The following is a 22,768-nucleotide window of genomic DNA, read 5'->3' as shown; positions in this document are numbered from 1 at the left end:
CCCTTTCTGCTTTTTGTTTCCGCTTAGCTTAGATACTCACCTATAAGGCAAAAAATTTCTTCCCAGAAAGGCAGCCTGAATCATTGCCCCACCTTATCTCCGGGGCAGCCAAGCAGCGAGGGGGGAAAAGGCAAGTGAGCCTGCCAGGCAACTAGCCAATCACTAGTTTGGGAGGGAGGGAGCTGGGACCAGAAAGAAAGTGATCTTCAGAGAGGAAGCTTTGTGCAGGCTGGGGCTGCTGCAGAGCTGCAGCTGCCTCCAGGGCGAGCTCCAGGTGCTCCTTCAGGCTGTTGCCCAGCTGCAGGAGCTTGATGCTGTGGGCTGGGCTCTGCAGGGCAGGAGCGTCTGCCACCACAGCCATCAGCAGCCCCTTCTTGCTCAGCACCAGAGGCATTGCTGGAGTGGCACCCAAGACAGAGCAGGATGTGCAGGAGGCAATGAACTGTGTGTGGGAGGGAGAAGCAATCATTTGAAAGAGCTGAGTCCATCTCCTCTTTCCTTCTTGTTCCTTCCTTCCTACTGTATTTAAACTTCAAGCACTCCATTGGAGAGCCCAACTTGCTAACCCCCTTCCCATTGCCCCACAGATAAAGGGGGGGGGAAATGTTCTTTTTAAAAAAATAGAAGAGAGAGAGGCAGCCTGCAGAAGGCTGTACCTTTGTTTCAATGGCTTCATTGAAAGGGTTAAGTCCATCTCCTCTTTCCTTCTTGTTTCTGCCCTCTCCCCCCCTTATAGAATCCAAACTTTAAACTCTCTGTTGCAAAGCTGAGGCTTGCTAGCCCCTCTCCCCATCATCATTCACCACTGATGAAGTTGTACTGGGGGGGGGGGATGAGGAAGAGTTTACTTTTATAAAAGGAAAAGTGTGTGAGCTAGATCGAGTGCACTTAATACAGTTAAGGCTACAATCCTGTCCTCACTTTCATGGGAGTAAGCCCCATGGACTATTAAGGGACTTGCTTCTGAGTAGGCATGCCTAGGATTGGGCTCCCAGTCTATTCCCCCTTCTTGTTTTTCTCTCCACCTCTCCCCCTTACTGTATACAGTCACACTTCAGTCTCGCCCTTGCAAAGCTTTTTCTAAAGCTCCTTGCTAACCTCATTTCCCCCCATCTTCACTAATGAAGTTGGACTGGAGGGGAAAAGTCCCTGCATTTGTGTATGTGTGTGGAGGGGGGGAGCATCTGTGAAAGAGAAAAAAGCAATCTCCCTGTGTGTGTGTGTTCTTTTCACTGGAAGAGTCCTGGAGACCTTGCAAAGATGAAAAACACAGGACTACTAGGAGATAATGTCATAGGCTGCATGGAAAAGGCTATATCAAGGTAGGGTCCAAGGGGCTGGTGCAATGCTGTTTGCTGAGGACTTTAATCTGAAGAAGAATCTGAAGATGGTATTTGCAGGTACATGGTATTTGCAGTTCTGTTCCCTACATCTCTTTGCTTTTATCTTTCATCTCATCTGAATGACACATATTCTGATGAGCTAACTGAACAGCTTAACTGGTGAATTCCACAAGTGATGCCTTTGGATTGCTTGGGCACCTTACTGATACAGGGAATGTTTATTATTACTCACTGGCAATTGCTACTGCTTGGTACCAAAACGTTTAGTATCTGCAGCCGTAGTTTTTATGCACAATAATAAAATATTGGGGGCTGGGTGTCCCTTTTGTTCAATGCTTTGCAACAGCTGATGTGCAAACTGATTCCTGCAATGGATATCTTGGCAAATTACTCATCATGCCCACCAGGTGGCACTGGTCCTCTTTGTCCCAGGTGATGCTAGGCTAAGGGTGGAATTATGTGTATACACTACTACTGTAGCATTTTTCAGGAAATGGAAAACCAGCAGAAGCGTGTGCTTATTTTTTCCCAGCCCACCACTTTCCCACTCCAAACGGCCCTACCAGAAGGACTGCTAACTCTTGAATTAAAACAAAACTGAGTGCCTTGTCAGGATCTGGGACCCAGACCAGTGTTCTGAGCTGGGTCCAAGGGCAGAGCAAAAGCGATCTATCTCAAGGTGGGTCTGGACCACCCTGCTCTTTGCTTTTCTGGAAATTCATCCCAAAAGCAAAAGAAGTGGGCTGGATTTTTCTTCTTCTTTCCTGAATGGCAACCGTCGCCTCTGGGCGGGCTTGGAGACCCTTGGAAGCTCCCTCTCCCCAGCAGACTCCCTTCGTTGGAGTAGATTCAGACGCCCTAATGCAGGACCTCTGAGCAGGGGACGGGGCTGCTGCACTGGGCGATCTGCCCCCTCCTTGGGGGATGGAGTGGGTCGGCTCCGCCTCCCTCCCCATCCTCCGGCTGTGCTGCTGGCCAGTGAATGCAAAGCCTCATCATCATTCCGGCCCGGCCCTGAAGCTCTTTCTTGCTGGGGTTGGCCCCTCCTCCCCCAGCCTAAGCCACCCCCCTAAAAGTCCTTGCCTCCAGTGGGCGGCTCCTCCCTTTTGGCTGCGTTTGGTCCTGCTGCGCCTCCCAAGCCATTCCTGCCCCCGTCCCCACCGCTTCCCTTGGTGGTCCGTGGCGCTGCTCCAGCCTGGCCAAGCGCTTCGTCAGCCCTGCGCCCTGGCCCCAAAAGTGCTGACGGTGGTTGTGGGCTGTCGTGGGAAGGCGCCAGCTCTGCAGGCTGTGTGCATGGCTGCACCTCCCCTCTCTCTCACTTGGTGATCCCACCCCCACATCAGATGGCTGTGTGCTCTTGGCAGGCAGAGAAAGGCTTCCAAGGGCATAAAGAGGTTGCTTCTCTCCCTTAGGAAAGCAGCCACCAGTTCTGTGTCTGCGGTGTGTAGCTCTAGCCTACAAAACACAAACTGAACTCTTGTTATCTCCATACCAAGGGCCAACTGGGTATTGTGTGGGAACTCCCTGCTTTTCTGCTCTCCTAAAAACCATCCCTGGTGGGAGGGCTGATGTGCACTGGGGTTGTGGAAGGGGGAAATCTAACACTTGCCCTGGGCCACACAGCTCAAATACAAACAGCACATGCTGTTAGCTGTGGAATAGCTACTAGTAGATTTACAGCCCAGTCCTACAGCTGGAGCTGCCACTACAATGTGCATTCCACTGGTGGCACCATGAAAACACCGTAAAGCACTTTCTGGCAGTGCACTGCTGAAAGGAAGGAAGGCCAGAGCTTTCCATGCCTGTTGTCTGCTCTCCTTCAGCCTGCCAGAGTAGTAGGCCAGCAGGAGAGGCGGGAGGGGTGAAGGCAGGGTGGAACTGGGTGGGAAGAGGGTGAAACTGGGGGGAGGGGCATAATGGGGGTGGGGAGGCTGCTGAAGGGGGTGGATCTGGTGGCAGTGCTGTGTGCCAGATCTTATCCCCCTTTCTCTCCTCAGACTTGTGCTGTCTCTGCTGAAGTCCTCACACTTGCACAATCCCTGATCCACCCTACTCTACAGGATACAGCAGCCTGTTTTTGGCAGGGCTGCACCAGCAGGGTGGGGGGCTGTGAGATGGTGATTTAAGTTGGGGCATTAGTGGAGGGGCAAAGGATTACAGCCCCTTCTTCCTGCATCCCCTATTCAAGTTACACATGAACACCAAAATTAGTCTGTAGCAACAGGTTGTTGGAAAGTCTTGCTTTGCATCGAGGGATAGGCCATCTAAAGCCATAACCAGCTGAAAAGTGCCTTCTTTCCTGTTTGTGCCTGTAACATGTGCCAGGTGCAACCTGTGACTCTCTGCAGTGCCAGTGATCAAGAGGGTCCTCTGTCAGGGGATGAGAGGCTGGTTCCATGTAGGATTCCAGGTTCTGCTCTTCTGTGCTTAATTGCAGGAAACTGGGCGAGTGGGTAGAGACTTGTTCTGGAAGAGTCCAGGATGTTTTCATAGGCAAGTCTATTTTAAGCTGTGTAAATGGGCTCATGAGTATCTGTGCTTTGGTTCTTAGAAGCCAAATAAGTTGGATCACTGGGCTGCAATGCCTAACTTCTAGTTGTGAAAGGCACAGGAGCAGAACTCAGAAGAGTCATGAGCTCTCCAGTCTGGTCCCTGGATCTAGGAAGGCTATTTAGAGAAGCATGGAGGCTCTTTGTAGGTGCATTTTCAGGAGTCTCATGGCCATGCCTTCAGGTTGGGTAAATGCATGAACTGCTGTTTGGGAGAAAATGTACAGGCTAGTAGTGTATTTGCATACTTCCCAGAAGCATTTTCACATACCTTTTCTCTTCATAATGCATTGATTCTTAAACTATAACATGGATACATAATGGTCCTTAGTCTATTTTAGATAATCTTTTACACCATACCTAAAATAAGAGAAAATATCAGAAAAACACTGAAGAGATAGAGGTTTCTTAAAACTTCCCACTATGCAAGTAACCTGCACCTCAGCATTTTTAAGCTTAGACTGAAAAGCAGCATGGGTGCAATCAGTGGCAGTAGAAAACTTGAGTGGAAGGACAATCACTCAAAGGAACCAAGTGAAAGAAAAACTTTTCCTGAGTGGGTGAGAACTATTTTGGCAAAGGACCTCTCAAACAGCCGCCTTACATCATGACCAGAAGATAAAGTTACTAAGTAAAACTTGGTGGTTTGCAGCTCTCAGGCAAATCAAGATAATGGTCTTAAGTGTAACTGACTATAATAATTGATGCTCTAATAGGCCTGTAGAAATTAAATCTGTAGTCCTCCTACAACATAGTGTCTTTTTATGTTTCACTGTTGCAAAGAGCTCTTGGAATGTTTGTGCAGGGTGCTGCCCAGGCCCTATCATCAAGCCTGCCCAATCATCACAGAATTTCTTGTTGAGGAACCCCTGTTAAACTTTCAAGCAACCAGAGGGTCCCCACAGAGCACCCTTGGAAAATCAGTTGGATTGGGTAGTGTAGTAGCAAACACTGTCCACAAGAGGGTGGCACATATCAAGGCTTGCTCAAGCTTTAATGTTTAAATTTGTTCATTAAATTATATGTGTTAAGAAGATACAGTACATTTGCTTTTTGACAATCATTTCACATGATTGATGATCCAATATTAACCCTACCAGAGAAATGACCCTTTTGGTCTGCCTTAGTAATATACTGTAAATTCATCTCGCTTAGTCTGGGCCACAGAGGCATCTTTCCAGCAGCTCCTTAGATTAATATCAATATCTCCCTTGGGGAAAGGCATCTGTGACTAGATTGTCTCTTCCCCCACTGCCTCCCTGCCTTGCTTTTGTGATTTCCAACTTTAGGCCATATAACACCATATGACACAAGTTCCTAGTTCTTAAGGCCATCGGGTGTTTGCCCTGGAGTTGCACAGTTTGATCTTCTTGACCATATTGCAGAGCAGTTTCTATGGATCTCACAAAGAGCAAAGGATGGTGGGCTGCATGGCTGCATTGCGTAACTTTTGTGTGCAAGACTGCAGACGAGCATAGAATGGGTGCAGTAAGGACTATCCTTACTTTGCAAGTTTCTGGTCCCTATGACTGCAACTAGAGAGTGCAAGGATACAGGAAAAGCTAACGTCACTGTTCTCCTATGGTGGCTATTTCCTAGTCTTTTGTCCTCTAACTGTCTTCTTTCCATCAGTGTTTGAAAAAGGTTTCAGTTTTGTTTTGTTTTTTTAAACTTGATGCTTGGATCCAAGAAATAAAGAGCAAAACAAATCAAATATTGGGGACCATTTCCTGATCCATATAATTCTGATTAACTGAACTGGAATGTTCATGGTCCAAAAACTTCAAGATTTATGTTCAACAGGACCAGTTCCCTTAGCATAGAAGACTACTTGTTCCTTTGGGGTTGTATAGAGGTGAGAGGAACGACTTACAGTTCTCTGCTGTTTTGCATCTCACACTCAAGTACTGTATATGTTGTGGCTGCTTTGAAAAGAAAGACAAGCACAGGAGCAATCTGCTCCCAAATCCATCCCAGAGTTTCCTGTCATTTCCCCTCCATGTGGTTCCTAAAGTAGGCCAAGCCAGGGAACCCCTCCCTCTTGTGCATTTTGGGAAACAGGACTGGCCTAGTTACTTTCCCTGCATGTGTTGCAGGGAGAGGCAAGGAGTGTATTCTCTGGATTTGGCCCAGAAGCCTGGGCAGCCTGGAGGGGTCCTGGTTGTGCACAAGAGCACAAACAGCTGTGGAAGCAACAAGGGTGGGTCTTCTCACACACACCCAGCAGCAGTCCATGTACGCTCACTTTTGACTACATTTGGGTGTTTATAACTCTGCTTCTGCTTTTTCAAGAGTGGGTGTATTATCTTACTTTCCACAATGGCACACCTAGGCACAGTGGGGTTGGGGGAGTTGGGAAACAAAATCACCCCTTTTTCACTTTGCAAATTCTTGGGCTCCTGGGAAATCTGCAACATTTGCTGGTTTTGCACACAGGCCCGGGCTCCATCCGTACTGTTCCTAATTCAGCTATGCTTAAGAGAACTGGCTACCAAATTACACCCTCTGACTTTACCCACGGGCTGAATTGAGCCACGTTTTTTAATTTGTCTGAAACTGGTTACAAATCCCAGGTTGAACCAAATCGCAGTTAACATCAACCACAGATAAGACAGGTTTTGAGATAAGTCTTTATCAAGGTCTGCCGGTTACTGCAGGCCCATTGCCATAGTTGTCTTTGTGGTTATTGTACTTGCGCAGGCAAGGGCAAGCTAGGTAAGATGGAAAGAGATCTGTGATTGGATCACCTATGGATAAAATCACTGCGGGGGGGGGGCCTACAACCCCATGCCATTCTCCTGACTGTAATTGTAGATCCCACCCCAACTTGAAAGGGGAAAGGGGAGCAGTTACTTTTAAGCAGCAAAAGCTTCAGGGTGCACTTTTGAGCAGGGGGAAAGATTTTCAAAATACCTTCTCCCAGCATCAACGCCCTTATCTGGTATGTGTACATTTTGGCTGTTTTTCAAAAACCAAAAAGCATGGGAGATGGCATCTGTTGTCTCAATTAGTTTGGCCCACATAATATGGTTCTACTCCAGGTCACAGAGTGGGAATTAGGCTGTAGTCCCAACCCATTTTCCAGCACTGACATAAGGGCAATGCAGCTCTGAGGTAAGGGAACAAACATTCCCTTACTTTGAGGAGGCCTCTGTGAGTGCCACCCAACTGCAGGATGCAGCACACGTCCAATATGCCAGTGCTGGAAAGTGGGTTAGGATTGTGCCCTTAGTCTCCCCTGACAATTATTCTCCCTTTCTAAGTAATGAGTAATGATAAATAATCCCTGATTACTGGGTAAAGAGGCACCTTTAAGCTGTGGCTCTAAGTCGGATGAGAGCAATATTACTTATTCATTTCAGCTTTCGTCTTTTCCAGTGGCTGTTTGCTGGTGTCTGCCTTCTGTCTCTTCTTATAGATTAGGAGCCTCTCTAGAACAGTGGTTCTCACACACTTAGCACCGGGACCCACTTTTTAGAATGAGAATCTGTCAGAACCCACCGGAAGTGATGTCATGACTGGAAGTGACATCATCAAGCAGCAAAATTTTTAACAATCCTAGGCTGCAATCGTATCCACATTTACCCAGGAGTAAGTCCCATTTACTATCATTGTTAAAAATATACATAGTAGCTTGTTAAAAGTACAAGTCTGTAACATTTCCCCAAATGCAGTCACATCCCATGGTAGCATCAAGTCTAATATATTAAAAATAAAATATTGAAATGAATGGGGACCCACCTGAAATTGGCTTGTGACCCACCTAGTGGGTCCTAACCCACAGTTTGAGAAACTTGTCTTGTGTGCTCCCTGAAGCATTTGGTGGGTGGGCCACTGTGAGATACCGGAAGCTGGACTAGATGGGCCTTTGGCCTGACCCTGAGGGGCTCTTCTTATGTTCTTATGTTCTTTTGTTGAGAAACACTGCTCTAGAACATTTTTTTTTCTTTGGGGGGTGTTTTATTCTTCATTTTTTTGGCTAAGTGAACTGCTTTATGAACTTTTGAGTTGAAAAGCTGTATGATGATGATGATAATGTGAGATTAAAAAGATGTTGAATGTGAACTCTGGTCCCAAAAATCATGTCCCAAAAAGCCTGGCAGTGTTCTCCCCATAAAACCAAAGCAAAAAGCAAACAAACAATAACATCCAAATTCTGAGCCAAAACAATATATTCCGAAGAATAACTTTGATTCAAGCTTCTTGGTTTGCGTCTCATATACAAATGTAAATAGTGTTCTTATGTTCTTATGTTCTTAAGTATTGCATAGTTTGGAAAAAATTTTTAGTGGCTTTGACAGCAAAGAAGGGAAAGTGTAGAGGAAGGAACAGGGACAGGAAGGGAGGCAACACACCGAACCTCCATCTTAGAATCATGGGGGCACTTCTGGCCAACTGTTGGATCCCCTGACCCCTTGTATTATTGCAGGGGACCCAGGGAGCAAGCCAGGAGAGCTGCAACCCCTCCCACCCTCAGGAGGAGAGGAAGAAGTGTCCCCATCACCAGCCCACACACATACATAGACATAATATGAACATATTATTTATTTATTTATTTATTTATTTATTTATTAGGAGAATTTATATCCCGCCTTTCCACTACAAAATGGAGCACTCAAGGCTTTAATTTAAAAAAAATTAAATTACAGGCAAGCTGAAACTGTCTTTGCTAAATATTTCTATTTTCTGTTACATTTGTTATTCAGTTATTTCAGGGAGAATACAAAATCTCTGTTGCCCATCTAATATGTCTGTTGCAAGGAACTGCATTTTCCCTAGCATTTGAGTTGCAATATTCTGTTGCCATTCACTTCTCCCCATATACATGCTGACTCTTTTGTGACAGTGAATTCTACATATACAGGTGGGGCCTCAGTATCCATGGGGAACCTGTTCTCGTACCCCTGCGGATACCAAAAACCATGGATAAGCAAATCCGTGGTTTTGGGCCCCTAAAACTCTCCGCGTCCAGAGGGCTTTCTGAAGCCCTCAGAGGCCACAGGCAGATGTGCACAGCTTCTGCAGGCTTCAGAAAGCCCTCCAGAGGCAACCAGCTCTAGTCGCCTTCAGGGGGTTCAGGTTGGGCCAAGTCTAGGTCAGTGCAGGTCCAGAACCATGTTGAGTCAGATCCATGGATAAAAAATCCATGGATAAGTAAGCTCAACGTGTATCATGGTTGCCTGAGCATCACAGTACCTATTGAATATTGCCTGGGACATCCATGATGATACGTGATATAACACTATAATTTCCTGAGATGACCCTCCCCTAAGGCAAGGAGAGCATGACTGTTTTGGATGGCAGATTTTGGACACTGCTAAGGATGGAAGATAGACAGATTTGGTTCCATGAACACAATCTGCCAGAAGGTTCCCCTGCATAAGCCCTGTTAAAATGAAGAGGAGCAGCTCAAAAGCACGGAGGCTTCCCAGCTGGATTTACCCCTCCTTTAACTAGTTGGAGTGGGACATGCCTTTTGGATTTTCTTTTTTCAATTAGAGTTTATTGCCAGTTTTTTCAAAGATACAATGAAACAGAATGGGACAAATCCAAATCCAAAGAAGATCAGAAAGCACAAAACCAGAACTGAATATTGGCATTGTTTAAAAACAAAACTTTTTTTTTTTAATTTTCAAGACTTTTTTCAGAGGTTTTTTTTTTTTTTTAGGTACAACAAAAATAACTTTAATAAACTAAACAACAATCAGTCATGAGAATGATAAACAAAACAGTAATGGTCATAATTTAAAAATGGATTCTCATAGAATTAACATCATACAAAAATTAAGTCCTTCCAAAAAGTTATTTTGTTTGAATTTTTCTGCTTAAGGCATCAAAATGTCTTGAACTGGCCTGCCCTTGCTGGACCTTTTTGTGACCTTAACAACCTACCCACCCCCCTCCACTTTTCCGTTCTTGGATTCTAGTTGAACCACCACTGTGTGTTCAAAATAACCACAGTCTATTTAGCTTAGCTGCTAGGAGAGAAGAGAGCGAAGAGCAAGAGTCTTGCTACATCTCCCATGACCTATGGAGATTTCAGCCAAGCAGCTGTGTCTTTCTCCTCTTCCCCCCCCCCCATCCCCTAGTGCTGCTAGATTTCTTTGGGAACTGAACCAGAAGTCCATCCAGGCTAGTCAGCACAATCTGAGGGCACTAAATTTTGCTTTCTTCAGCTAATGAAAACAGATGTGGGGGGGGAGCAGTGGTGCCAATTACTTTCATCAGATATACTCTCTTCATCTTCTAGCATTTCACATAGTATTGCACAAGGAGTCTTGTATTTGCCTGAAAGTTTCATGTTCTTGGAACTTTGACTTTTGTCTTAGAAACACAGACGACATTTCTAGCACTGAGAAATAGTTGAAAACAGTCTGAGATCCCCTGTAGAAAATGCTATTGCAGTGTTCGTGGGTTGATGATTCTGGGCCTTGCAGGGCTACTGCTTCATAGTCTGTGGGTCAGTCCACCTAGCCTCCTTTTCCCATAGCACTTTGCCAGTCCTTGGCACAAATCACCTAGATGTGCCACCAGTGTCCAACATCAATTTCAGAGTAAGCTATGTCAACAAATGAGTTTATGTCAAGGTGTGTAATTATCTTGAACATAGAATTTTGGTTTCTAAATGCTCCAATTGTTCCTCTTTTTCAGGTGTCTGTCCCTGGTAAATCACTTCCTAGTTTTTCCCTTGTGGGGAGATGCAGGAGATGTTTTTTCTTTATGAAAGAAACAGAAAATGATTTGTTTGGGCACACATGTGTGGGCTTCCCTTCCACCCACTTCCACCTTCTAACTGTCTATCAAAATAGTAAATGTTGCTGCAGGAGCTTGGCTTGTTGCAACTCTTCTACAGACAGCCAAGCTAGATCTAGTGTGATAAGATATCCTACTATTAAGCATTCTTGACTTGTGGGGGGGGGGGGGAGAGATTAGAGCCCTAGGGAGCTGAATACTGAATGTAAAACAAACAAAACAAAACAAGAATAGTTGTGTGGTGAGTTTGCTAACACAACTGGTTCAGAAGCCTGAGCAGGACAAGCTGCTGCAGAGTTGAATAAATACAACTGGGAGAAGAAGTCCCAAGTCCCCCTGAGAAAGGGGTATAGCAATTCTACAAAAGGATCCCCATTTTGTGCTGTAGAAATGCTAGGAGGGCCTTGTCAATAGGGTCTCCAGCCCTCTAGGAATCAATCAACCTCCAGGTGTCTCCTGAAAGTAATCTTAGAGATTTTAACAGAACCTCCCTGGCTTAGTGGCATAATGTCACATTGTGAAAAATCTCCAGGAATAGCTTCAGTCTGTTGGGGAGGAGTTGTAGCTTAACAGTAGAGCGCCTGCTGCTCTACTGCTGTAGATGAGTAGATCTTTTCTACTGGATACCTCATATAGAATTTGTAGATACAGGAGATCTCATGTAGAATTTGTGAGAAGGGCTTGGTGCAGAACCCCTGCTCCATTCAGTTGTTCTGTCCTTAATTGTGTTTGATTTCTTCCCAGGGCTGCCCTGTCTGTGAAGCCCGCTGAGGTGGTTGCTTAGCAAGGGGCACCCACCTCTGTTCACCTCAATCAATCCATTTCCTCCTCCTACTCCCTGAATTGGAAAAGAAAGAGGGGGACAGAGAAGAAGAGTAAGTGTGGTGGTGAGGAAGGTGGTAGGCTCAAGTGCTACTTCCTCCTCCTCCACACTTCCTCTCCAGCCCAGGCAATGGGAAGAGCGGAGGCTGGCACATCACCAGGTAAGGGGGAAGACATTTGGCACAATTCCTCAAGTGCCAGGAAGTCTTGGGCCAGCCCTGTTTTTCCCTAGCATTAGAACCGACCAGACCCAAAGTAGAAACAACCCTGGATAGTTGTGGATATTTGCTAATTCCTCCTGAGCACCTCTTGGGACTTGCATTTATTTTGTTGTTGTTTAAACTTAATGATGCTTTCATCTTCTTGCTAAATCCTTTCCTACCATCCCAAGGGCTCAGGGTAGGTTATAAGAAATGATCTTGCCTTTTCCCTGTGACAGCTGAGCAATGGAGGCTTGCCCAAACACATCCAGTGTGAACGTCATTGCAGGGGGCTACTTCATAAGCATAATAACTCAAACCTTACTTTCATGTGCATCTGGAATGCATGATGGTGGAAGGAATGAGAATGTGCCAGTAAGCCCCACCCCATGCTGATATCCTTCCAAACACTGCCCCCAATGTACAGTGCTGGGCTATGCCAGCAAACACTTCACAGTTAGGGGCTAGGGGAAGGGCATTCATAGCATGTTAGTGCAAGGGCAGGGCTTACTGACAGGTTCTCACTCCCCTCCATCATGCTTTCCAGCTCCATGTAAAGGTAAGGTCTGAACAGAGCTGCATGTAAGGTTTTTTTATGTACTCCCAATATCCTTTTGATTCTTTTTTAGTATGCAAAAATGTCACGTGTGAATGGGACAGGTCTGCTACTGCACAGTTGGCAGCCAAATGGTGCATCCAGAGTTCCAGATGCACACTAAATATCCATGTGCAGTTACACAGCAACTCTAATAGAGCCACTTGTGAAAAACTTCCTCTATAACTGACTCACTGCTACTACCAAGTTACAGGGGGCCGTGGAATAAAGCCCTGTACTGTGTCCCCTGTGACACCACTTGCCCACCCCTCATAGTGCACTGGGTGCTGAGAGTTCAGGGGTGGTCAGATCTGGTGGGTGGGGGCCCTTTACACTCACATAACACCAGAACCAGGGGACATCCACTAAAATTGAGTGTTGGGAGAGTTAGAACAGACAACTTTGTATCATTTTTGTGCAAAAAAAACCAAAATCTGCAGAAAAATAAAACCATTCTCTAACACTTCTTCATATTCTCTAACACCTCTACATGCATGTGGCTGCATCCGCTGACACTATTCCACCAATATCAGCTACCTAGGACAATTTAAAAGCAATTATAATTTATAAAAATGCACCCTTGGAATAAAGACACATAACACCACCTTCTGCACTTCTAACTTTGGAAAACACTGAAATCTGTGAAAAAATAAAACTGTTTTCACCCACCTCCACTTTAACAAGGAAATCTACATGATTCCAATATTAGTAGGCGTTTGGGCCTCTTCAGCCTAGAAAAGAGGCGCCTGAGGGGGGACATGATTGAGACATACAAAATTATGCAGGGGATGGACAGAGTGGATAGGGAGATGCTCTTTACACTCTCACATAACACCAGAACCAGGGGACATCCACTAAAATTGAGTGTTGGGAGAGTTAGGGCAAACAAAAGAAAATATTTCTTTACTCAGTGTGTGGTTGGTCTGTGGAACTCCTTGCTACAGGATGTGGTGATGGCATCTGGCCTGGACACCTTTAAAAGGGGATTGGACAAGTTTCTGGAGGAAAAATCCATTACGGGTTACAAGCCATGATGTGTATGTGCAACCTCCTGATTTTAGAAATGGGCTATGTCAGATGCAGGGGAGGGGACCAGGATGCAGGTCTCTTGTTATCTTGTGTGCTCCCTGGGGCATTTGGTGGGCCACTGTGAGATACAGGAAGCTGGACTAGGTGGGCCTATGGCCTGATCCAGTGGGGCTGTTCTTATGTTGTTAAAGTCCTGAGGTCACAACTGCTGAGTAGATCTGTCTTTGTACTTCATGAGAAGTATCATGAGATACTGAAAGTATCATGAGAAAGGTGTCAAAATTGAAATAGATTACAGTATTGTGCTGCCCTCCCATCACAGAGATAGCATATGTCACACCCCTGTTTCCTTCAATTGCAAAGAGCAGCACAACCCCAGAGTGTGTGGGAAAAACCTGCACTGGGCAAATTTGTCCACAACGAAATCCACTTCTGCAACCACAACACCACACAGTGCCAGCCCAGGAAATGATCCCTTCTCCTCCATCAAGGGTGGGTGGCTATGAACAACTGCAGAGGGCTTACAGTATTCAGGCCACCTGATCCATATCATCCTTGTTAAGTACTCTGGCAAACAAAGAGCCAAAGTTTGTGTTAAGAAGAACCTACCTTTTCCCCCTCCCACCTCCTTTTCTCCACTGCTCTGTGCCCACAGGATGAGGGGAATCATCTGTAAGAGAACAGGAAGAAGCTTGGGTGGGGGCGGGTTAAGGCGACAGAGGGGTTTTGTTTGGTTTTCAAACAAAACTATGATGCACAATGAAAGGAAATGACTCGTTAGGGCTCTTAGAGTGACTCAGTGGCACAGCCAGGAGTCAATTCTAGAGTTGTGTCTCCAAGCCCCTTCCCAACCACCATTCCTTATACTTTCCTCTCAGATCCAGAAAGCACCCCAGCAATCATTGATGCCTACCCCTATAAGATATGATAGTAAACTCTGCAACCAGAAGTGTTCAATATTTATACTCTCTGATCATTTTCTGAAATGATCCCCCCCCCCCAAAAAACCCAGTCTGCTCCCCAAGATGCCTACTTTAGACTGGAATCTATTTCTTTTTGCTAAGTTTGAGTTCTGAAGCACAAGGAGCAATGATTGGGTGCCTCTGAGCATATGCAGAGTGCATTTTGTCAGTATTATTAGTCAGTCCCCATCATATAGGAAAGGAAGGCAAGAGTTGTCCGGGTCCAAAGAGATGATTTCAAGGCTGGCTCCTTATATGTATAAAAATTAAGCATGTCTGTTGGCAACCTTCAGTCTCGAAAGACTATGGTATCACGCTCTGAAAGGTGGTTCGGAACAGCGTCTAGTGTGGCTGAAAAGGCCAATTTGGGAGTGACAATCCCTTCCACACTGGGAGCAAGTGCAGTCTGTCCCTGGTCTGTCTCCCTGGCAGACAAAATTAAGCAACTAGCACATAAATCACCCACATGCTTTGTCAGAGACTTCTGAGAATTGCTGAACCAAACCCAGGGTATTTCCTGCTGCACCAAAAGCACACAACCTGCAGGTGAAACTCAAGGAAGCTAGAAAAGGAGCACACAGAGAAAAGACATGCATGCCTATAGTTGACTCTCCTTAATGGGGGATATCATACGACTGCTGGGTTGCAGCACCACCAGGAAACAAAGATTGTGGCAAAACCACAATCTACCTACCGAGGTTAAGATTTTGCAAAACCGGAAGTGATGTTTTTATGCCTTTAAAAGCTACTAAGGGCTTCCCCAGCCCTCATAATGCCTTTTAAAGGCATGAAAGCATCACTTCCGGTTTTAACCGAAAATGACTTTTTTTGCCTAAACAGCCATTCTGAGCACCACAGAGGCTGCAGGCAGAGTGCAGGCCTCTGCAAGGCTCAGAAAATCCTCTGAAGGGTTCAGGGCATGGGTGGGGTGTCCCTGCTATCCGCTGTTTCATGCATCCAGGGAGGTGTTCTGGAACAGACACACACACCCCCATACCGGGGCACGCCTGTAATTGCTTATTATACATTTCTGTCTTGTGCTTCAGTCCATCAAGTGTGGTCTGAATGAAGTGCAACCATAAGAGTGAAGAGAATTTGTAGCATATCTGTGCATACTGTATTAGTGTATTTGAAAGATTTTATTCCCTGTTAGGGAGCATCAAGATAACATTGTTCCAAACAGAGGAGATGTGTTGTGCTAAGCATATAGGGGAATAATTTAGCTTTTAAAACAGGAATGACTGCTCATTTCTGTCTCCAGTTTTGTACTCACCATCACAGGTTATGTTATTTGCTGATTTTCAGTCCTGTTAAAGGAGCCATGCAGGCAGCTTGAATCATGAATTTGAAGCCATGCAAGCTAGTGGCCATCATCACATCTTGTGACAATGAATTCCACAGACTAATTCTGCGCTCTGTGAAGAAGTAAGAATTCAATGATTAACAAAAAGTTAAATGAAAGAGAAATATAAGGGAGGAGATGATTCTTCAGGTATCCAGGTCCCAAACCAAATAAATTAGGAAACCATTTTTTCACCACCACCACTTGTGGTTAATTACCACAAGTAATTAACTTGTGCAATTCACTGCCTCAAGATATGGTGATGGCTGTTAGATGGCTTTTCTAAAACCCATTTTTGCCCAGCCCACAGGCATATACATTGGTCATTGGTCTCTATTGCGTATATGCAACATTGGGCAGAAATGGCTTAATTAAACTGTGTGTTTTTAAAGATTATAAAAATCCATGGAGGAGAGGTTTTAGCTGTGTTTATTGGTCACAGTAGCTAAACGGAACCTCCATATGCAGGGGCAGTATATCTCTGCATATCTGTTGCTGGGGAACAAAAAGGCAGAAGACTCAGGCCCTGCTTGTGGGCAGTCCAGAAGAACTTGGTTGACCAGTGCTGGAAAAGGAATGCTGGGCTAGATGAACCCTTGGTCTCGCATTGACCAAACAATTCTTAGGTGCTTAATTATCATTCTGCCCATGGATATGCTAGAGACAGCAGTAAAATACAGGTCCTCACCATTCTTTGCATACCCTTCTTGTGCATGTGAACAAATGGTTATACATGCATTAAGGGTAACTAATGGCAACACTGGTCACTGTCAGTCTAGGATTTAGACTGTATGAATATTCAGGTGTGATAGCCAGGATGGTGTAGTGGTTCAGGAGAGATACATGTTCAAATCCCTGCTCAACCATAAAGCTTCCTGGGTGACCTTGAGTCAGTCACTATCTCTCAGCCTTGCCTACCTCACAGGGTGGTTATGACGACAAAAGGAAGGGAGGGACTATGTATTTGAACTCCTTGGATGAATGGTAGTATAAAATGTGAAAAATAGTGGGAGTAGATGTAAGCTCTTAGCATAAGCTTCTATGTGTCTACTCAGAAGTCCCATTATAGCCAACAGTTCTTACTTACTCCTACTATTCAGGACAATCTGAATAGGATTGTAGCTTACTTACTTCTGAGCAGGTATGCCTAGGATTAGAAATGCTGGATTTGTTACCTAAAAGTTTAACAATCTAAATGGGGGGGGGGGGTAGGCAAACTTTCAATTTTAGGGATCCTGGTCAACAATTGTGTAGGAGCGAGAATTTCAGCAGGTACAGCTTCTCATCTGTGAGATAAACTGTGCTGAAATTCCCTCCTCTATACAATGGTTAAAAGTCCAGGAACTCCTAAAGTTGAAAGTTTGCCCACCCCTGAACAAAACTGGTCTAAACTCCAGTTGCAGACTTCAGTGGCCACTAGTCTTGGGGAGGGTGAGTCTGGCCTGCAGGCTTGATGTTAGTGGTCTGGCCTGCATTTGGTTTGTTCTGCTGGCGGTGATGTTCAAAACCATGTGGCACAGTGTTCAGTAAACTTTTGATTCTGGGTCTGGGTTTAGCTTTTGAAAGGAATGGTGTCCGGGTGGACGTTGTGACCTGAAAACTCTGTTCCCAAAACCTAGATTTGTGGAGTCACTCAATGTTAAGAAGGGGGGGGGGGAGAAGGTTGAAAGTACTCTGTGCATGCTCAGTGGCACTCAAGGCTCAGTTCTGTCCAGTTTTCCAGTGCAGCCGTGCCAATGAGGTGTGCACTGCATCCCAGGGAGGTGCAGTGTGTGGGGAGGCAGAGCCTCCAGGTGGCACTTTCCAAAAGACTCAGGCGGGGAGGCTCTGCCTCCCCACCCACTGCAACTCCCTGCTGTCTCCTGCGGTGCGTAGGCACTTCCAGAGGGCTCCTGCAGGTGAGGGAAGGGTGTTCCCTGGCCTGGGGGCTGCATTGCAGCTGCAGCGGTGCTGGGCAGGATGAGGCCCGTGCGCCTCTGGCGCTGACCAAGAGGTGCTGCGCGAAGGCGCGCGGGAGTTCTGGCTGAGGCGAATGGATGGCAGAGCTGCCCGGCGGTCCCGTGCGGAGCAGTGGGCGTGGGGAGGGGCGAGGCGAGGCGAGGCCGGCCCGCGCGGCAGGCCCCTCCGGCAGGGTGCGGGGCGCGCTGCCTGTCCCGCGGCGCCGCCGGCCACCCCGCCTCCCTCGTGCAGCCACCCGCGCGCATCTGGCGCCGGGCTTTGCCGCTCGCAGCTCCTCCCCCGAGCGCGGCTGTGCCTTGGGACTCGCAGCAGCAGCAGCAGCAGCAGCGAGAGGCGCCCGCCCGGTGCTTGCCTGTGCCGACGCCGGGAGTTCTCGGGAGGCTGAGGGACTCGCAGGGCTCTTTTCTCCCCCATGAGCGGCTCCCGCCCCGGACTCTTTCATGCCCGCCAAGGCCTTCGCGGCGCCGCGGTTCCCTGGGCTCCCGACGGGTCAGCCGCGCGCCGTCCAGGCGGTCATGCATTTCTCCTTCAGCGAAGAGGACATTCAGCGGCACCGGCTGCTGGCCAAGGCGGTCAGGTGGGTGGCTGGCTGGGGCCTGGGCAAGGGGTCTTGCCCTCCTGCCTGGGCGGGGGTGTGGGCAGCCCCCACGGGGTCCAGGTGCTCTGCATGGCACCAGAGTGGTGCCCTGGGAGCCTCGGCGGCAGCAGTTCCCCAGGTCCCCTCCGATGGCAGGCACGCTGCCACTGTGGCAACCCTCCAAGTGGCTTTGGTGACACATTGACTCTTGGCCACCTGTGGGCACTTTCTTAGCACCCATAGACATTCCCCACACCTCCTGGGTGGCATTGCAGTGGTTTTTGGGACCCACTGTTGGCTCCCATGACTCCTGCAAAGAGTTGGGGCCCCCCACACTGGGCAGCGTTCCCCAAGAGCCTGGGGGGAGCACACCTGTCCAGCTTCCTAGGCGCTCCGAGTAACTTGTCTGTTCCAGCTGGCTCTGTGCTACTTGTGTGGCCCAGTGAACCGGCTGTGCTCTTGCGTAGCCCAAAAGGGATGGTGCTCCTTTTTTTCTGGAATGCTTTTTGCCCTGGTCAGAGGGTTGTATGTGTGCATACTGGTGGCCTCAGTTTCAGAGCTGCCAACCTTGCTGTCTATTACTAGGACTCTTTTTGAATTAAGCCCTTTAGATCCTGTCTTCCAGCAAGAACTGTGTTAGCTTTTCATGTGTCTGTTTAGTAAGAAGGGACAGGATTTTTTTTTGGGGGGGGGCACATCTGTCTCTGAGTCTGCTTCTGGTTTTGATCTTGCTCTGACAGGCGCCACCCTTTTCCTGCACACATGCTGGGCAGGAAACCTCCTGGCCAAGTGCAAAGGGAAAGGTCTGTCTGGCACCATCTGCCTTAAGGCAGAGAAAAGTCATATTTGCTAGGGCCAGTAAGCATCAAGTGTAGCTTACCCCCTCCCCCAGCCACCCCCTCTTCTCTGTCCCTCCCCCATGGTTTTTGGGAATGTGTGTACAAAGAGCTTTCCTTTTGCTTCTCGTTTCCCATCAGTCAGTGCCACAGCCTTGCATTGAAATGACTTTGGGCCTCCAAACCATGCGTCACAGTTGATGTTGAGCATTTGTGCAACTTTTTTGTGATGTTTGCTCCACGGTACAGAACATCGTAATAAGCAATCCTTATTTTCGGGGTTACTGTTGGGCAAAGGACAGGATCAAACTTATTGTAGCTGTTCGTCTGGGTTTGTGATGGCACCAGGAATCAGGCTAAAAGTTAAGTAGTCTGGAAGGGAACAGCAAGATGGCATCAGTTCCAAGTGCAGTCTGGTGGGTGAGAGAGCAGAATTCATCTCAATCCCATGGACTGACAGGGTGGTCCACGTGGATGTGTTGCCTACGACTCATCTTCTCATGGCCGCAGTTTCCCACCTGTGGCATGGAAACATTAGAGACCTATTGTTGGGTGGAGAAATAAATAATAATTAAATAAATAAATAAAAAAGATTGTCAAGCACTCTGGGCATCCAGAATTAGAACATGCCCCACCCACAACTGTGTGGATTCAATGTTTACAAACATACCAAAGCCAAAGAGGCTTCTTTCTTCATTTGGTAAACTTGTTAGAGTATTTGCAGAAAATTAATGCACTGATACCCCATCAAAATTCCTCCACAATAACACCTTTTCACCCTAAATCCAACTGCAAGGCTGCTGTAAGCCACTGTGGGTCCCCTTAGTGGGAGAAAAAGGAAATAAAATTGCAGCAAATTCAATAAAGCTGAGTTTCAGGAAGAGTCAACAGGCATATTTGCAGTATGTCCTGCTCCCACCCCTGTTTGCATATTGCCAATTGTTGGCACTTTAAGCTAATTAAAATCTTATTCTCATGCTGAGCTACATAAGAAGAACACATCAAATGATCAAGAATTTACTGGGATAGTCTTGCCTTATTTTCATTTTCATTGTCACTTCTTCACTTTCTCTCCTCTATGACTGTGTCTATAAAAACTCCCAGTACTCAGCAAATGAGCTGCTAAGTTGAGTCTGTGCTCACCTACAAAGAGTATAGGCAGCAGATCTCTGTCCAATTTAGGGCACAATCCTAACCCCTTATGTCAGTACTTTCCAGCACTGGCATAGTGGTTCCATTGGATCGTGTGCTTCGTCCTGCAGGTGGGTGTCACTCACGGAGGCCTCCTCAAAGTAAGGGAATGTTTGTACCCTTACCTCAGGACTGGGTCTCAACAGGAACTCCTAGATCTCCATAATCTTCCTGTTCTGGTAAGCAGGTTTGCTCAAATGTGTGCCTACCAGAACAAAACACTCCTGAGTTTCTTTTTGTATTGTGCAATGTACTGTTGCCTTCCCTGCAATTGTGATGGCAGTCTCTAAGGCTGCCATCCTCTGTGACTGCTTGCTTGGGAGTAAGTGTTTAATTGAATTCTTTGGGACTGAATTCTGCATAAACAGGGTTAGGATTATAACAAGGCAGGAAAGTAATGGTGGGGGTGTCTTCCCTGAAGGATCTTCAGCATCTCAGAATCAAGTTGCTTGAGTCTTTTCTCACTTTTTTTTCTCCCTCTCAAGCTTTCTTTGGCAGCTACATAGGGGAGTTAAGAGAGAATCATCATTGCTATATTGCATGCCCAGTCTGGCAGGGCAGAGAAATGTCAAATGAGAAACCAGAGAAGGCAAGCTATATTTAAGCGCTTGGGAAGTGGCCTGGTGTGGTAACACTGCGTCCCAATCTTCTGCTCTTCTTGGTTTTCTCAGGAGCGTGTTACTGGGCCAAGGTCCCTGTACTGCTGCTTATCCCTTATTTCAGGTTCTGCACTGAGTAACTTCAGAGAGGGATACTAGGCTTGCTGCCAGCTCAGAGCACACATGAAAGGCTCAGTAGATGCTTTGCTGCAAATATAGGAAAAGGCTTCTGTCCCCGTTTGCTCCTGCCTGACCCCTGGAATAGGTGAAGGTGGTTGACCCAGCCAGCTGGGAATGGAGCTTCCACTTGGATAATGTCCAAGATAACTCATGACGCACTCAGCTGTTACTAAACAATTGATAAGCAGGCCAGTCGCCCAGAATTTTATGACGGTGGGGCTTAATAAGAGCATGCTGGTGATGAAGTGTAGCAAGTCAATGCAAAGCCCAAACATGAGAAGTCGGCTATGTTTCAAATTGGGTTAGGTACAAACAGTTTGTTTTTAAGGAGCTGAAAGAGCCATCGTTTGCCATGATGTCTGCACACATGTCTTTTGTCCCTCTCTTGTCTAACAGGTTTTGGACTTTTTTGAAACGGTGCACAAACCTGCAAAACCTATTCACCAGGGACTGGGTGGAATGTACCCATCACAAGCAGCATTCCCTCCTTCAAACTTTGCTGCTCTAACCTGAATTTCTGTCTGTCTCTAGCCTTAATTTGTTACAGTTATTTGAGTACAGTTAATGTGCCATTATGTCGTTCAAACAGGTGTCTTTGTAGTTATGGGTGTAGTTATTGAGTTTCTGTACTGAGTAATTTGGAGAATCCTGCCTGCATATTGTTTGTGTACATCTGCATCAGTAAAAAGACCAGACGCTTGCTTTTTCTTTTTTTAATTTAACAATTCAGAGAAGAGGCATTAAGTATTGCAGAAGGGACAAGCATCTTCTTGGCTACAACTCTTGTTTTATAAGCTGCCATTATGTTTTCAACCCCAGTATGTCAAATGGGCCATCCAGACGGTTCATAATTCAGTGGCAGAGCATACTTCCTTTGCACATCGAAGGTCCCAAACGTCAGCGATAGGAAAGACTGAAACTTTCAAGAGCTGATATTTTTAGTTAGAAATATTGAACTTGGATGGACAGTAGTCTGACTTGGTACAACAGTGTCATATGTTCAAGGGGCCATCCAATAGAAAACCACACATTCTCAATGTACACATGCATGCATCCACCCACACACCCAGAGCTGGTTAAAAGGCAGAGAATTTGAGTTCGTCATTCTCCACTCTTAATTGTCTTGAATGAGTTTCTTGGCTGCTTTTTTGTTGTTGTTCTGTAAGCTTGTACAGGTTGAGTATTCCTTATCCTAACCGCTTGGGATGGGATGGTATCTGGAATTTGGATTTGTGTGGATTTTAGACTAATTGGGTAAATATGAGAAATGCTTCCTATTGCTCTTTTCATTGTTACCTATATGTCTGCTGGTCTCTTTGACATTTTTCAGTAATGTAGGTACAGGTACACACCATGGACAGATAATAGAACTTACAGCCTGTGCCCACACTATACAAGAGAATGAGCACAAGACCTTCTATTTTTCACGCTACAGAAAATTACAAAAAAACTTTTGGACAAAAATGTATGGATTTCAGATGTCCGAATAAGGGGTAATGTACCTGTAGCAGTCCTGAAGACCTAAAGAGAAGCCCCAAGTGGAGTGAAGGGGAGATGGATTTAAGATTCCAGTTGCTTTGCTGGGCATTTTGACCAAGACTCAAGCATTAGAATTGCTTGGCAGCTTTTTTTTTTTCCCCCAAGGCTCAGTCCCTTCAGTTAGGGCAGTATTGTGTAGTGCGGTGGCAAAGAGAGAGAGAGCCGTGAAACTGGATTTACTGTGCCTCTGCTTAGAATTTTTTAGGCACTCTTGGGCAAGCCAGCCCCTCTCAGCCTCAGCTGCAATATGGGGATAATAATATTGTACTTAACTTACAAAGGACCCAATCCT

The 22,768-nt window shown here is 46.3% G+C and overlaps 1 protein-coding gene across 2 annotated transcripts in view; it reads left to right on the top strand.

The window, feature by feature from the left end:
• The window catches only part of PDE4A (phosphodiesterase 4A), a 122,775-nt gene that overhangs the window by 16,868 nt on the left and 83,139 nt on the right, over positions 1 to 22,768 (top strand). Inside the window, exon 1 of one of the 2 annotated variants that reach the window (XM_066613585.1) lies at positions 17,866 to 18,131. The exons of the other annotated variant lie outside the window; for it this stretch is intronic. Within the exon in view, the coding sequence (XP_066469682.1) occupies positions 17,995 to 18,131 (137 nt within the window). The 5' untranslated portion in view covers positions 17,866 to 17,994. Of the gene's footprint in view, positions 1 to 17,865; positions 18,132 to 22,768 lie in introns of those variants that run through there. 2 annotated transcript variants of the gene reach the window in all.

The sequence above is a fragment of the Tiliqua scincoides genome, chromosome 2, assembly GCF_035046505.1.
Source record: "Tiliqua scincoides isolate rTilSci1 chromosome 2, rTilSci1.hap2, whole genome shotgun sequence".
Taxonomy (NCBI): domain Eukaryota; kingdom Metazoa; phylum Chordata; class Lepidosauria; order Squamata; family Scincidae; genus Tiliqua; species Tiliqua scincoides.
Note: the sequence above shows the minus strand (reverse complement) of the source record. Positions and strands in the feature narration are given on the sequence as shown.